We start from the raw sequence: 15,812 nt of genomic DNA on the forward strand, positions 1-15,812 counted from the left end.
TAACTGACCTTATTCATAAGATATAAGTGTTTGAAGTCATTGCTTTGTACACAATAAACTTTCACAATATTACAGGTCCATTACATCTCAATAAAGCTGGAAAAGAAAGAAAATTATTGACATGCTTTACAAGACATGGTCTTGTCTCTGTTGGTCCCCTGAGCTCAGCAGATACCCAAAGTTCCCCCAGACTCTGTGATCCAGACCATAGGATCTTCTTCTACTCCAGGAACACAGCGCACTCTCTCTTCTTTCCTGACAGCAAGTCTCCTCTTTGTGTCTGTCTTCTCTGTACAGGACATAGCATTTGAAGACAGTGCTTCCAGGAGGCCAAACTCAACTTCCCCAGCCTGGGCTTGATCCCTGAACTCACCAGCTATCTGTGTGTGCCCATCAGAGTGGCTGCCGCATCCACATTCACTGTCTCCTTCCCATCAGGCTGTGGGATCTATGGAGGCAAATTCCAGCTCGACCTTCTCTACCCAGAATGTCCAGCGCCAGCCCAGTGTCTGCACTTGGAGGGCTTTAGATGTTGGCGGAATGACAGAGACCGAAGACATGTCTTTTCTTGTGTTGGTGCCTTTTCAGCCCTGGATTCCTTTCTGGTTAGTGATGGAGGGAATGGATGACACAGGAACCAGGGAGTCGTTGCAGGTGGTCAGTATCGGGAGGCCCATCAAGGCCAACAGTAGGCGACCAGCAGATAGGTGGCCTCTTGGTCCCATGGGAAGGAGAAGAGGGACACTAAGCCCGAGGCTCAAAGATCTGGAGCCCAGGTGCCCCCTCAAAGGAGGGCTCAGCCTTTCTCCAGTAACATCCAGACCCAGATGAGGATGAGCCCTGGGCTGAGGCACAAGCTCCTTGCACACCTGGACCCAGGGCAGGAGGGATGCAGCCCCAAGCCTCCTCCAGGGCGATGCCAGGCAGGCCCAGCCAAGGGGCAAACAGCCACGAGCACCTGGGTTTAAGCAGGTGAGGAGTTAATTCACACAAAAAGACTCTTTCAGAATGTTTGTACTGCCTCTGGAACCATCGGACTCAGGAGGAAACATTTCAGTGACTTCCTGTCTTCTTACACATGTTCATGCATGTACACACACACACACAGAGTCTATCATTGATTCTGCTATATAGATGAGGAAACTGAGGGCCAAGGAGGACCACCAAAGAGGCCACCACTGTGCCAAGAGCAGAGTGGCCTTTCTCTGTCACATTAACACTCCAATAGGATGTTTACACTCATCCTGGTGATCCCAAGTCCCTCACCCTCAGCTCCTTCTGCCCTCGGCCGTGTCCTGCTGCTCTCAGACCCATGACTCCGTGTCTTCAGCTGTCCCCACCCCGCCCTCAGCCCAGCAGTCAGCCTTCTCAAACTCCACAAGGAGGCTGGAAGGAGGGAGACAGAGAGCCTACAACTACGAAGGTTGAAGCACCAGGAATTCCTGGAATCAGATATCACAAGTCCTGTTGCAGAGCCTAGAAGACCTGCAGGATATCCCGGTCCCCTCTCTGTCCCATTTCATGCTTCTCCCTCACCCACTCCCCCAGGGAAATGCCACTCAGCAAGTGGCTTTGGCTCTTACACTGGAAATCAGCAGAGGCATTGGAGGTAAGGAGGCCCCAGAGCATCCTGCCAGGAAACACACACCTCCACCTGCCCCTCACAGTGGATGTCTTAACCTTGACTCTCCCCCTCCACCTGGTCAGGATCCCCTCGCATCTCCTCCATCCCAGGCACTGTGCTCTCTCCAGGGATGCAGGGTGCCAGCCTGCTGGATGCTCCTTGTGCAGTCCCAGGTTATGGGTGGGTCAAGTCACCTCTATTAACTGTCGCTTAGGAGTTGTGCCATGCTGCAGCCCTGGTGCTTGTCATCCCACCTCCTGAATCTTTCCTAAGGTCACACAAATGGGCCCAAGGCTCCAGCAACTTTAAAGCACACAAGGCAACTCCAGCTCGGCTCTCACCACCCTGAAGGCTAAACTCTGCACCCCCTCTCGCTCTCCCTCCCTCCCCCTCCAGCCCAGGGCAGACCTCCCCTCACTCTGTTCACCCTGCCCTTGCCCCGTTCCCTGTGGCTTTAGATCACTGCATCCCATGGACCATTCATCCTTCCCTTACCCCTAAGTCCCCTCCGCTGTCCCCTGGGCACCTCTCCTGTGGTCCTGGGGTGACAGCTTTCCTCCCGTGCTCCTCCCTCCTCCCCACTCTGCTCCCTCTCCTTGGTGCCCCGCCCTTTCGGGTGCCCTCCCCTTCTCACCCCAGGGCACTCAGCTTAGGGGACCTCCTCCCCTCAGCGCTCACCTGCCCATCCTGGGGGACGAATCTTCATGCTTCCCTCCAGCCCTGATTCTCTCCTGAACTCCCCTGAGCAGATCCCTTGGCTGCCTCCTGGGAACCACACATCTGGGATCTGAACGTGCGGGTGTCCCCTTCCCTTCCCCAACCTGCTACTCCTGCTGGGGGTCCTTCCTCAGGGGATGCTTTGTCATCACCCAGGAGCCAAACCCAGATGCCCCCTTTTACTGCCATCTCCCTACATCCACTCACAGAAACATGGGTTCTCCTCCCAGCCTTCCACTCATCTCTACTCTTCTGCTCCAGCTGGACCCACTTTGGCCCCATTTCCTGCAACATCCCCTTTAATGTCCAGCCTGCATCCCTGTCCTGGCCCTGAATCGCTTCTCTACACAGCAGCTGGAGTCATTTTTCTACTATGCAAATCTGCTCAGAGAGACCCTCTGTTTAAATTCCTTTTAAGCTGCCCAGGGCTCTATGGAAACTTTCCAGCATCCTTACTGAGCTGCCAGGTCCCCAGTGGTCCAGTGGCTCCATCATGGTCCCATCTTCTCTACAGCCCCTCAGCTTTCTGTTCCAGTTCTGCTCAATTTCTTTCCCTTTCTTGAAAATGTTCCCCTCACTTTTTCTTCCGCTGGGAACATTCTCCTCTGTTCACCCACAATATTCTACACTTCCTCTGCTGGCAGCACTGAAATCCCTTTCTCCAGGAAGCCTTCCCTGACTTCCCACTGAGTTTGGTCTTCTCCTCTTAGCCTCCAGCCCTTTGTTCATCATCCGTCTTGCCCATTATATCCTAAGTCCCATGAGGGCCATGGCTGTGAAAATCTTTAGGGCAGAATGGCTTTGTGGTTTGGAGTGTTCCTCTGACACTCATCAGGTTGCGATAACAACCCGCCTGCAATAATTTCTAGCTGTGTGGTCTTGGGGGAAATGACTGAACCTCTCTGATGCTGTTTCCTCATTGGTAAAATGGGATGAGTAACAGCAAGTATCTCATGTGATCATCTCAAGGACTAGATGGGTTATTCCCGGTAGAGGTCTGAGCAGGCTGCCTGGCAGAGAGATCTCAACCCTTCTGTTGTAGGTGATGTCATCATTATTGCCTGGAGCTCTTCTCCCGAGAGATGACACAGCCCCCATCACATCAGGGGGATGAAGGGCTGTGTGTCTGCTGCTCTTTCGCTCCCAGGACCCCCTTCTGGTTGCTGAGGGGGACCCTCTGTCAGGGGAGTATGTAGAACTCATCAGGTGGTGGAGGAGCTCAGCTGGGAACCTGGAAGTAGCTAGTCTCCCAAGTTGGGGTGCTGGGGGGCAGCAGGGGAACTCCTAGCGAGGAAGCCCAGCTCAGCTGCAGGAGTGAGGGGTCCAGGGGCTGCGCCTGAAGAGGTCAGGTTCTGGAGCCCCTGCAAGGTCAGCACGAGGGCACATCGTGGGCCCTGGGGAGGGAGGAGTGAACCTGGACCTGGGACCAGAGCCCCCAGAAGTGGGCATCGGGCAGCAGGGGCCCCTCCCAGTCCTGGCATTCATTCACCTGACGCTGTCTGTCACCGTGCTGCCAACCTGTTCCATTTGTTTGTCCTCCCAACAAACTCTCGGCTGGTTTGCAGTCATGATGCACAGATGTGCAAAGTGAGGCCGCGAGTGCTGGGCCCAGAGTCAGAGAGGCAAAGAGCAGGGGCCCCCTGATCTGGATCCTTCTCTGTCTGAGTCCAGAGACTGTGCTGCCCCCAAAGCGCCCCCTAGTGTAGGGGGAGGGGCAAGGCAAGGCATTTTTCTCACAGGCGACTGTCCACAGTCCCTCCATGTTGAAGCAGCAGATGGGTGTGCACTGCTTTTGCTCATCTCCTGCTCCAGTGGAAATGTCCCTGAGCCCTCGGCTACTTGGCGTAGGATGTGGCTTCCCATCCCTGGACCCCGCAGGCCCCTTGGCACATGGGCCTCCTTTACCAGGTCCTTTGGCAGGTGGGGTGCAGTGGAGACTGCAGGGCTGCCCAGCCTCCCCCATTCACTCTGACTTCTCTGCTTCTAGGATTGCAGTACCTGGGCCTCTGGTATTCTTGTCTTGTGCTCTTAGTGTATTTCCATCACGATGTCCCTGTAGCCATTGTTAGTACCTATAACCTCTTACCTGCTCTGCTAGACTCTGCACGCTGGCTAAGAACTATCACCCTCATTTACAGATGAAAAAACTGAGGGGTACGAGATTTTAAGTATTTGACTCTATAGGCAGTGAAAAGTAGAGCTTGGCATGGGGTCCTCTGCTGATTTCAGATCTTTCCCAATGATAGACTTCTGGGTCACATTAGATTTCAGGGAAAGCGGGGACAGCTCCCCACCATGATTGTAACCCAGCTCTCCTAGGCTTAGGGAGTCCCAGGGAGGGTGAGTGAGTTATAGGAAATTCAATGAATTTGCAAATTCAAAATTAGCCAAACATCTACCTGTCTGTCACCATTCAAGCTCCTATAAGAAGGATGAATTGTCCTTAGTTTAAAGACTCACCTCGGAAACCCCCAGCTTGTTGGCCTCTATGATCCCTGTCAGGTCAGACTCGTGGTTGAAGACTTTCTTAATACCCAGCTGGGAAAGTATGTTTCTCAGCTCATAGTCGCTGGAGATGGAAAACATTGGCAAGTTGAGTTCATCTATCCATCTAGGAAATGAGGAAAATAAACTTGAACTTCTGCTTGACTCAGAGCCTGCCTTTTCCCACCTCACAGCTTGGTCTTCTGTGGATTCCGCTCCAGCTACCCCCTTCTCCCTGGAATAAGGACTCCTTTCCTCAGTTTCTAGACCCCTCAGGGTAACTCTCCTTAATTCGTTAATTATCCATCACGTCGGCAGGAATCTAACATGCCAGGCAGCTCACCAGGGCTGGGGCTGGGGCGGTGCCCACGTCTGGTCCTGCTTCTCCCTGTAAGCCCGTAGGGCACGGGAAACACCCTCTTCCAACAGGGATTCCACAGCTGCTGGGAGACTGTGCTGGGGCGGCTGCTCCAAGGGCACCAGGAAGGCTTCCTGCAGGAGGTGGCATGGAGCCTGAGTCCCGGAGGAGGGGACGAGCTGACGGGGTGAAGAGGAGTCCAGGAGGCATGTGAATGCACTTGCAGGAAAGAGGGAAGAAAGAAGGGCTGCCCCACAGCACAGAGGCAGCCTGAGTGTGGGCAGTGGGGAGGGGAGGGGCCGGGAAGGGGCTTGGGGGGGACGTGGAGGGCTGGGGGCTGCATTCAAGGGCCTTGGGGACCTGAATCAACCAATCCAACATCTCTATCTTGTCTTCCCAGTGAGCCCCTTGAGGGCAGGGGTGCGTCTGCTTCTGAGCAGAGGTGGCCGCAGGTTCTTGGAGCAACAGATGCTGTCTCCCACCCCCAGGCCTCCTCTCTGTCTCTATTTCCCTTAAGACTCTCGTCACGGTGTCAGCTCTTACAGATGCCAAATACGAGGAGACTGTGGCTCCCATTAAATTCTGAGTCCCTTGGGAGCAGGAGGTACCTATTCCTCCTCATAATCCATCTTTCCTTCCGCCCTCCCTCCCTCCCCCACTCCTTTATCCATTCATTCAACAGATTCTTAGTGAGCGCCCTCTATGGGCCAGGAATGTGTAGATGCTTGTTCCCCCAGTGCTTGTAAATCAAAGATGTCCCATGAATATTCTATCCATTTACAACTATTCACTGAGCCCTTGTCCTGTGGTAACTCTTGGTATTGGAGGAAGGAAAGGGTTGGGAAGGGAGTACATGCAGGGGGAGGGTGGGTCCCCGTGTCCTGGGGTGTCCGGGGATCTTCAGCGAGGTGGGGCTGAGAGTCAGGCAGCCCCAAGGCGTCAGGTACCCTGGACAGGGGTTGGGGAAGGGACTGCAGCCTCAATATCACGTCTAGGCAGGTCTCTCATTCTTTGCGGTTTATAACGTACTTTCCACACCCATTACCCCTAGGATCTGCATAGCTGCCCACAACCTTCCCTATATCCCCTGCAGCAGACACTGGGCCCAGAACTGCCTCTCCCTCCGCTGGCCTCCTTAATACCAGTCTCCTGAACTCCACATCCTGACCTGTGTGTCTACCCTCAGTTTATCCAGAACCCGACCCCTTCCCATCCTCCCCAGCTCTTCCCGGTCCACCCCCAGCGGCTCCCCTGGGTGAGTGCACTGGGCTCCTGGCTGGCCTCCCTGCCTCCACGCCTGTCCTCTGCTGTCTGTTCTCCACTGGACGACCTGGGTGATCCTTTTGAAACATTACACAGATCATTCATTCATTGGCCCAAAGCCTTGTGATAATTCTCCACTTCCTTTATAGGGGGGCCAGGTTAAGGGTCTGCAAGGCCCCTCATGACCTGAGTATCCCCCCCACCCCCGGTGCCCTGACCTCTCCCAACTTTCCCTCTCATTCCCTCTGCTCTGCTGCTCCGGCCTCACTAATCCTCAGTCACACCAGCCCTGCTCATGCCTTAGAGGCTTTGCACTGGCTGTTCCCTTGACCAGGAACGCTTTTCCCTAAAACGTCTGCAAGGCTCAGTTCTGCAGCTCAAACATCACCTAAGGGCCACTCTATTTACAATCACAAGCTACCTCTGGGTACAATTTTCTTTATCTTTTTTCTTTACTATCACTCACCTCTCTATTTCTCAACTCTCAAAGTACCAAATAATTTAGTTACTGTATTTATTTCTTGTCTGTCTCCTGCAATTACAAAGTGCCATGAAGGTGGGGAATTTAGTGTTTTATTTGCTGACCTACTCTCAGGGACTAAATTAGTCCCTGGGACATAGCATGTCCTCAGTTCATCTATTCAACCAGTGCTGAATGGTTGAATGAATAAATGAGTGAATTAGTGTTTAGCCAGTGCAAAGCTGATGCTCAGCGTCTGTCTCACCTGAGCCCCCAACTGATCCCAGTTCCATCTGCCCCCCTCCACCTGCAAGAGGTGGAGCCACGGAGAGAACAGCACGAGTGTCGGGGGCTGTGTGGGGATCCCCATGACGCAGCGCATGTTAGTGTCAGAGGAACCCTCAGCCCCGCCCCCTCTGATGTCATCCTCTTAGAGAAGGAACAGTTCAGGCCCAGAGCCACGCAGGCAGCCAAGGGCAAGGTCACCCCTGGACGGGCCCTCCCACCTCTGCCCCCGCCCCTGGACATTACTGAGGCCCGGGGGCTGCGGGTCCGGAGTCCAGGAAGAGGGGGAAGGGCCGAGAAGGCAGGTGGGCCCACAGCTCCGGGTCCTGGGGACAGTCACCTGGGCTGCAGTGAGTCTCTCCACCCCCTCAGCGTCTCTGGGAGCAACTCGGCCTCCAGGTCCTGCATTTCGCCCTCGTCAGGGAGGATGAGGGGCGCGCTGATGTTGCGGGTGCACTTGAGCTCCACCACGGTGCAGGCCCGCGACTCGCCCCGGAAGTAAGGCGTTTCCAGGCCCCCAGTGGTCATCATGGGCGCCTCCACCGTCCTGTTCTCGTGGAACTCTGACTTATAAGTACGGCTGGGATCAAAGGGCTTCTTCCACTGGGCTAGAGGTGGAGGGAGCAGATGAGGGGTCTGTGGTGCAAGGGCTGCAGGCGTCTCACTCCTCTGCCCTGGTCCCTGAGCGGGGAAGACCCTCCTCACGCCAGCAGCCCCCCACGTGCCTCTAGGGATGGCCCTGCTAGGTTTGCACATATACCTGGGTAGGTGGGTAGGCCCTTGGGGATGGGGGTGACCCCACAGGTCTGGATTGGAAAGGGGGTCACGAAAAAAAACAGATTAATTGTGCTACATGAGAAACCAACAGGAACAGGAGAGGGCAAGGGAGAGATGGGGTGAGGTTAGGCCTGGGGACAAATGGGAGCTCCTGGTCCTTAAAGGGAACAGTATTAGTGACCAGTGGTTAGTCGCTGGCTTTGCAGGAAGGGCACATGTCCCCACAGCCTTGTGAGCCAGGCTGAAGCAGGAGCCACCTGGGGACCAGGAAGGCAGGGCAGGGTCAATAGAGGAGAGGGCTCGGGTCTCCCCGCAAGAGGATGGAGCATTCAGTGACGGGGGCTTCTTGGGGAGATCAGGGCCCTGGGGCTTCATGGAGTGTGTATCCACCCGCGCTTCCTGCTTTGTTTCCACCCCTGCCTGTGTCCTCAGGGTTAGAGGCAGGAGCTGAGGGAACTCCGGGCTGGCTGGGGTGTCCCTTGGGGGGAGATTTCGGAGGAGAAAGTCCTAGACCAGGGCAGGGTTGTAGGAGAGGAAAGTACAGGAGACTGAAAGAACAAACATAGCAGGACAGGCCTGGATTCAGTTTTCAGAGAAATTCAGTTTCAGGCCTTCATTTACAGGTGAAATCAGTGGCCCAGAAGCGCTGCCCTGGGCTCTTCCAGGAGCTCCTAGCTCAGGGCTGACTGGTCCCCACAGCCAGTGTCTCTTACACACCTGACCACTTCCTGACTTGATGATCCATCTTTGGGTCCCTATTTGCGCAGCCGCTCCCCGTGCAAAGTCTGCCTTCAGTCTGCCCCTTATGAATTTCCTGGCTGAAGTTTGCAGTGTTGAGTTTCTATCACTGGGACTGGGCATCGAACCAACTAGAAGCTGGGAGAAGGTCCTGTCTAGGATGTTTCCTTCTGCAGAGGCTTTTCCTGATGGTGGCCTTGCCAGTTCTACCCTCCAGATGATAGAAGCGCACAAATGAAGAACCTTGGGATGCCCAGGCTCCTCAGAGGCTGTCTCACTGTGAAGACGGCCACCAGCCTCACTAGGAACCTCCAGAGACCAAGTCCCCTGGACGGGAAAAAGCCCAGGTCAGAGACGGCTCAGAGCGCACACAGCCCAGGCCGTCCCGAGTGGGTCCAAACCCAGCTCATCAGGAAGGAGGCTGCAGTTCTTGGTCACTCAAGAGTGACACGAATGGAAAGCTCCTTCCTTCTGGCAGCCGGGCAAGTTTAAGTCAGAATAAAATATCTCCCTCTGGCTCAAACAAAGGGTTAGTGGCTCCCCTGCCCTTACGTCCTAATGACGATTGGAATTTGGAAAATCCGAAGACAGACAAAGCCTATGGCTGGGGCAGGGCCTTAGTGCCCAAGCTCCCTAAGCTGGGGTCGGCCACCTCTTTAATATATTGCCTAATGACACAGTTGTCTGAGCCAGGACAGAAATAGCCCTGAAGCCTCAGAAAAAAAAGGGGGTTTCTTTCAGAACCCCCATCCAGGCACTCACCTTTAAAGAATATATAATTCACCAGGACTATATTTGTGAGCTTGTCAAGGTCCTTGAAGAACTCCACAATTTTCCCCTGGGTTTTATTCCTCACATAGTCATTGATGAGCTTCTTGGCAGTGTCGGAACCCCGGAAGTCGGTGGAGAAGGCCTTGGAGTCACACAGCGCCCAGGCATCTTCCCTGAACTTGTGCAGAAGCTTCAGCTGCTCCTGGACGAACATGGCGTTGCCCACGCTCAGCTGCAGCTGGTTGCTGGGTCGGCCGAGCATCTGCAGGAGGTGCTGGAAGCCCTGGTGGATTTCTGTCTCAGGGGTCTTTGTGAGGTTGAACTTGAGGCCTTCCAGGATTTCCATCAGGGTGGGTCCGTGGGCCCCCAAGGAGAGGAAGGCCAAGGCCATGGAGATGCTCAGGGGGCAGAAGATGACATTCTCATTGGGGGTCTTCAAAGCCAACTGCTTGTAGAGGCTGAAGGCGAAGTCGGTGTTGCTGGAGACGAATGTGTGGCCGTCCACAGGCGCCCCTTTGTGTTGGTCCTCTGGGGTCACATCCTCCAGGTGAAGCCCGCCCCCTGGGAGGCAGTGGACACTGGAGCAGAGCCCAGCCACCAGGAGCCCCAGAGCCAGGAGGGGGGACATGCCCTCTGTCCTCATCTCTGAAAAGCAAAGCTCCTTTAAGTCTCGGTGTGTCAGTTGATGTCCCAACCACCACCCACTGTCCCCACGTGGTCTCTCTTCTCTCTGCCTCTGCTGCTTTGTGACCTCCCAGTTCTAGGCACCCTCCTGGGCTCCCAACATACGTGAGGAGGCTTTGGGCTCCCTCTCACCCTTTGAAGCAAGTCTTGTAGTTGTTACCAATTTCCCCAATGGACAAATTGGGCACAGAGAGGGAAAGGGGCTTTTCCAAGGTCACCCAGCAAGCAAGTGGAGGAGCGAGGGTGAGAAGTCTGGGTTGCCTGCCTCCAAGGGGGGAAGCTGGTGATGGGTGTGAGGTGCTGTCCAGTGAGAACCCATCCCCCCTCCTGCTCGGAGAGCAGCCCCCGTCAGAGGGGACTAGGAAGCAGGGGCTCCTTTTCCACTATGTCCCCCGTCTGCCCCCCAGGACGGAGCCCTGGACTGAGTCAGAGGGCACAGCACCTCTCCCGGCCTCTTGATGACAAGTGTGTGACATTAGGGGGGCACTCTCATTGTGATACCTGGTCGCTGTGAGGGTTCAGTGAGAGAGGTCACCACAAGCAGCGAGGGCAGGCTGGAGCCTATGTGGCCCTGATAAGTGTTGATGTAAAGATCAAAGGAGGGTAGAGTGATCTTTGCAGCCCCTGGCAGGTGGACACATGGTGGTTGATCCCACCATAAACCTGTAAAGGCCTCCTAGTGGGGAGAAGCAGCGTGGTCTCAGAGTGCCAGAGACCTGGACAAGGATTCCATTTTGGCCGCATGTGAGTGCTGTGTGGTGACAAACAAGTGACTGAGCCTCTCTGATCCTCAGTTCCCATCTCTGTCCATGTTGAATGGCTCAGGTGACATAAAGTATGAAAGTGCTGGGTTCATAAGAGGAGTTCCAGAGGTGTCATCTCCTCCACATGCCACCCTCTCTAGGACCCTGCAAGCCAGAGCTGTGATCCCTGAAAACAGGGGACAGAGGACAGAGTTACTGCATGAAAGTCCGAGAGAGGCTGAGTTCAAAGCTGGAGACCTCAGCAAACAGGACTGTTTACCTTCAGCCTCTGGCCCCTCATCTCAGAGTTCAGAGGAGAAAGGGCTGCTGTGGGGGAGGGGAGGAGAAAGGAAGAGAGAGAGAAAAGAGGCAGAGGAGGGGGAAGAGAGGGGAGAGGAGAGGAGGAGGGGGTGAAGGGGAGGGAGCTGAGCTGAGTCTCATCAAGAGGCCAGTGGAAAGGCCTTAGGACAAGCCTGGGGACAGAGGCGAACAATTGCCCCAACTTTTAGTTTACTCAGGGCCAATGCAGTCGTTTCTTTCAAAAAGAGTTAAACATTTTCCTCCAAAATTATTCCTGGAGAAATAGTGCTTTTTTTATTTGGCTGGGTTGGAGGGCTGGCTCTGTTTCTGAGCAGTCTGTCTTTTCAGTTGCTGGACAGACGCACCCTCCTGTCTGCTTGGCCGGGGGCCCTATAGGGACAGTGGAGCGCAGGAAACTCCCCTAGAGACCCCGCGGCCTCTGCCCAGAGGGACACTGTGCACTAATTCCATCCACCCGGCTCTCTGAGAGCATCACCTGTGCCAGGCAAGGAGACGTACCGCACGGCCCTCAGGGAAGTTCTGACCCTGACGGTGGATGCACAGCTGTATGGAGTGCACAGCTGGCTCGAATCAGAATCCCACAGAGTCAAAGGCCGAAATGTCCCCAGAAGCCCTGGTAGCATGTCCTTCCCTTTGCAGGATGAAAACTGAGACCCAGAGAGAGGACTGGTCTTCAGAGGGTGCAGAACCCTCCCAGCGTCGGACGTAAGTCCCCCCAGCTCCCTCCTGCCTCACGTTCCACAGGCCCCGTACAGGGTCCTAGAACCATCCTGGAAAGGGGGTCCCTTTGCTCTCAGTGTGGGAGCATCACGGATTAACTGCCTGGGAGGGCGGGATGTGGGGAGTGGATTCAGAGCTACCACTTGCCTGGGATGCTGGATTTTCATGGGTGCTGCTGTCTATTTATCCCGCAAAGATCTCCTCCCCTGCTTGCGAAAAGTCTGTGGGGACAACACCGTGTTCTGTCCTCAGACTGGAAATGGGCAGATGACCATTCCTGGTAACAGGATTTATTACATCTATTTGAACAAACTTGTTACAGAAATCACTAACTTTTTGTCTCTTAAAAGAAAACTGAAAATAAACAAAGTGAAAAAATTTCCATTGAGAGTGTTTTTTCCTGTCTAAGAAAACTCATTTAAGTATGTGTGAAAGCTCAGAATATAAAAAAAAGGGACATTGAAAAATATCCCTGACTATTGATCTTTAAAAAAATATATTGGTCTTGTTAGTTTTCCCCATGTTTATGATAACTTCACTGAGGACCACATAAAAACCTGGAGAATGTAGAGAACGACATTGGGAAATATTCCCTAGAATTGTGTCACTCTGGGACAGCCCCACCAAACATTATGTTGTGTTTCTTTTATAAGTCACTTTTCTTTGATTTGTGTATGTGTGTGCACCTGTCTGTATGTGATAGGAATGTCCAAACACAAACTCAGATATGTTTTTAATAGGTAATGCACTTTGTCTACAGCTCGATTTACATTCCCAGAGAGGGAGCGTGAGCTGGAAGGCCTCAGTGCTGAGGGTTGAGAGACCAAGTGTCAGGGTTCTCTGGTCTCTGGCGCCATCTGTCTTTGGAGGCCTGCTGTGTTTGTCCTTACCCCTTCACTATTGGTTCACCCTAAGAGCTGGTTGACCTTCATCCCTGGCCTTGAGGTCTCCTTAGATTTCTCTTTGAGCTAATCCCAGGCCTTTCTAGAGCTCAAGGGAAAATCCTTCCCTTTTACCTCTCTTAGTCACAACCCTCCCTCCATGACAACCCTTGACAGACCTCTGTGAACCCTGGGGGTTCCACCAAGCATAGTTTGGAAACCACCGGCTTAGTTGTGAGGGTATGGCTTTAGCCTGAATACCTGAATCAAGAAAGTACTACTCACCAGGTGTGACCTCAAACAATTTACTGTAAATCCATCAACATTAATCTCCTTGCCTCTGAAATGCAGATACAAAATTTCCCTGACCGAGGTGTCTATAAATATTAAGTGTAATAATACTAAATGTAAGCTCTAGTAGGACAGGATTTGGTTGGAGGGTTGTATAGTGCTTCCCTCTTTTACTACTTAGTAAATATTTGTTGACTGTAAAGCATTGATGTGACTAAGAAGATTTTGGTCCCATCCTTCCTGAAATGACAACTTATGTCCTTTCAAACACCAAATAGTTCCAGAATAGTTACATATTTTTAAGCTACACAGTATCCAAAAAAACAGTGGCTGAAAAAAGACTGCAGTTTATTTCCCTCTCATGTAGGTCCAGATGCAGGCAGTGGGTGGGTTGACATGGTGGTCCCACTTTGTCAGGACTCAGGCTCCTTCTGTCTTGTCACTCTGCCATTCCTCATGTTTATTTGCCATGTCCCAGGTGGGTCGTTGCTGTGTCCACCTTCCAGTTAAGGGCAAGAGGGGAAGGTAAAAGCACACCCTTTTCTTTGAATGGAATGTTCTAAATGTTGTCTATGTTATTTCCACTTCTGTTCCACCAGCCAGAGTTTGGTCATATGGTCACACCTAGTTGCAAAGGAAGCTGCTGAGTGCAGTCAATATTCTACATTGGGTGCGATGTCCTAGCTAAAAACTGGGAGGGGAGAGAAAATGAGAACTGACATTAGGCATCACTACTAACATTGTCCCAACATTTTCCCCAAGTGTTCCCAAATTCTCTGGCCCCAGGAGAGCCTTCATTTTCCTTAAAACTGAAATGACTTAGTCTGAACCTCCAGTCAATGTGAAGGCAGAAAATGTTTCCACTTTTTGCAAGTAATTCTGAGGATGTTTGAAGTGGTCCCCTCCAGGTCATCTCTGTACAGGCCACTGAGGCTACAGGATCACTGAAGTGTATTTACCTCCTGAGTCAGCAATCTTTTTTGAATATTCCCTCCTCTGAGCCCAGGGGACCCTGGCAATATTTCTGAACCACACAAAAGGGAAAAAAGAAGAGAAATTAATGGCATACTGGTTTCTTAAGAGATATCCCTGCCCATAGGGATAGAGCTTTGACACCCTTGCTATATTCAAAATGTGGTCTGCAGACCAACAGCAGAGAGCTTGTAGAAAGGCAAACTCTTGGGACCTACTCCAGACCTACTAATATGGAATCCATCTCCTGATAATCTCCCCAAGTATTCATATACACCTTACAGGCTGATGGGGCACAGCCATATAGCCTAAGCAGGTGAAGGGGGGAAGACTGCTGACTATGAAAACACAGAAGCCTGCAACAAGACGAGTTTTTTTAGAGTCTTAGGAATTGCAGTTTGGAAGATACCAATTCAGGTAAAACCAAAAGAGTGTTCCAAGGAAGAGAAAGAGTCAGGAGCTTATAAAGACAAAACCCACGAGGCTGTTAATGTTATCTGGCAAGAATTATGATTGACTTTGACACAAGAAAGGAAATAATTGTCCTTAAGAGATAGGCTGTCATGACTTCTTAAGGGTAAGGTTCCAATAAGTAGATAGGTAGTCACAAATTACTGTAGGGTAAGGGTCTGATATGTATCTTGAGTCTGAAGACTGGGCAGATGTTCTGGATGTCGATATTAAGAAAATAATTGGTCAAAGTTCAGAACCCATTTGAGCTGAGATGTGCATAAGTCACAATTCTTAATTCTTGACTTTCCGTTCACATGTCCCCCTGATGTTCGAGATCTTTTTGGGGAAAACACTGGTGATCAACCATTTGTTTACTTGGCATCAGCGTGGACTTCTTTGGTGCTGGGAAGACTTATTCGCAGAGAATCATGTCCCATGGAGGAGGAAAAGAGGTGGTTGTGCAGGAGATACGCTTTTAGAGAGCTTATGGCCACATTTGAGCAATAAGGAGCCATCTAGGAAGTAAGTCTTGGGCAGCACTCAATATAGGAGAAATTCGTGGATCTTCATTAGGAGGAATCTTATGGGAGAAATCAATCACCTCCAGATGTCAAGCTATCATTATTCCCTTGGAGGCTGTCATAGTACAACAATGGGAGCTATAAAACATAAGAAGTTTAAAACCAACGGAGAACAAATTAGAAAAATGATCAGCATGACTAGTTGCAATCTTAATTAAAATAAGGCACCAAGTCCAGAGGGGAGCCAGCTGAAAAAGATTTCTAGATGTCAAGATTTAAGTCTCTTTTTGCAGTTTGAAATGTCTCTGACGATGACATCGTGTATTTAGGTAATCTTTCTGAGTGACTTATACAGCAACAGGCACAAAGATTGTCTATACATGAGCTATTATGGTGATTTCCCTGAGGTTTATATCAAGTTGTACAATTTTAGCTTACCTGGCTTCAGAAAAAGGGCAGTTTTATTTCTCAACGATTCCAAGTCAAAAAAGATTAGAGGAAAAACTGGAAACAGTAGTTTGGAGAGTCAGAGCCAGATATTGGAGGAAACTAGAAGAATTCAGGATCTAGTTCAGTTTGCAGGTAAATACCAAAACATCAAAGACAGTTAACAGCACCAGAATCTATTATCCACAAAGGTACATTACTGAAACATAATTTTTCTTTCTAAAATCACCCTCATTCTACCAAATATTGCCAAGTTAAGATTAATTTTTTGTTAACATAAGTCTGGTATCAATAAACTTGTC

General features: G+C 51.7%; 1 protein-coding gene across 1 annotated transcript in view; it reads right to left on the bottom strand.

Annotated features, from left to right (window-relative positions):
• Positions 1-4,197: 4,197 nt before the first annotated feature.
• The window catches only part of LOC309654790 (serpin A3-8-like), a 28,295-nt gene continuing 16,680 nt past the window's right edge, over positions 4,198-15,812 (bottom strand). Inside the window, exons 2-4 of the mRNA XM_082449234.1 lie at positions 9,469-13,808; positions 7,532-7,799; positions 4,198-4,952 (exon numbers count right to left, since the gene is read on the bottom strand). Coding sequence (XP_082305360.1) covers positions 4,790-4,952; positions 7,532-7,799; positions 9,469-10,120 — 1,083 coding nt within the window. The 5' untranslated portion in view covers positions 10,121-13,808 and the 3' untranslated portion in view covers positions 4,198-4,789. The remainder of the gene's footprint in view (positions 4,953-7,531; positions 7,800-9,468; positions 13,809-15,812) is intronic.

The sequence above is a fragment of the Balaenoptera physalus genome (assembly GCF_965194825.1).
Source record: "Balaenoptera physalus genome assembly, chromosome: 2".
NCBI classification, from domain to species: domain Eukaryota; kingdom Metazoa; phylum Chordata; class Mammalia; order Artiodactyla; family Balaenopteridae; genus Balaenoptera; species Balaenoptera physalus.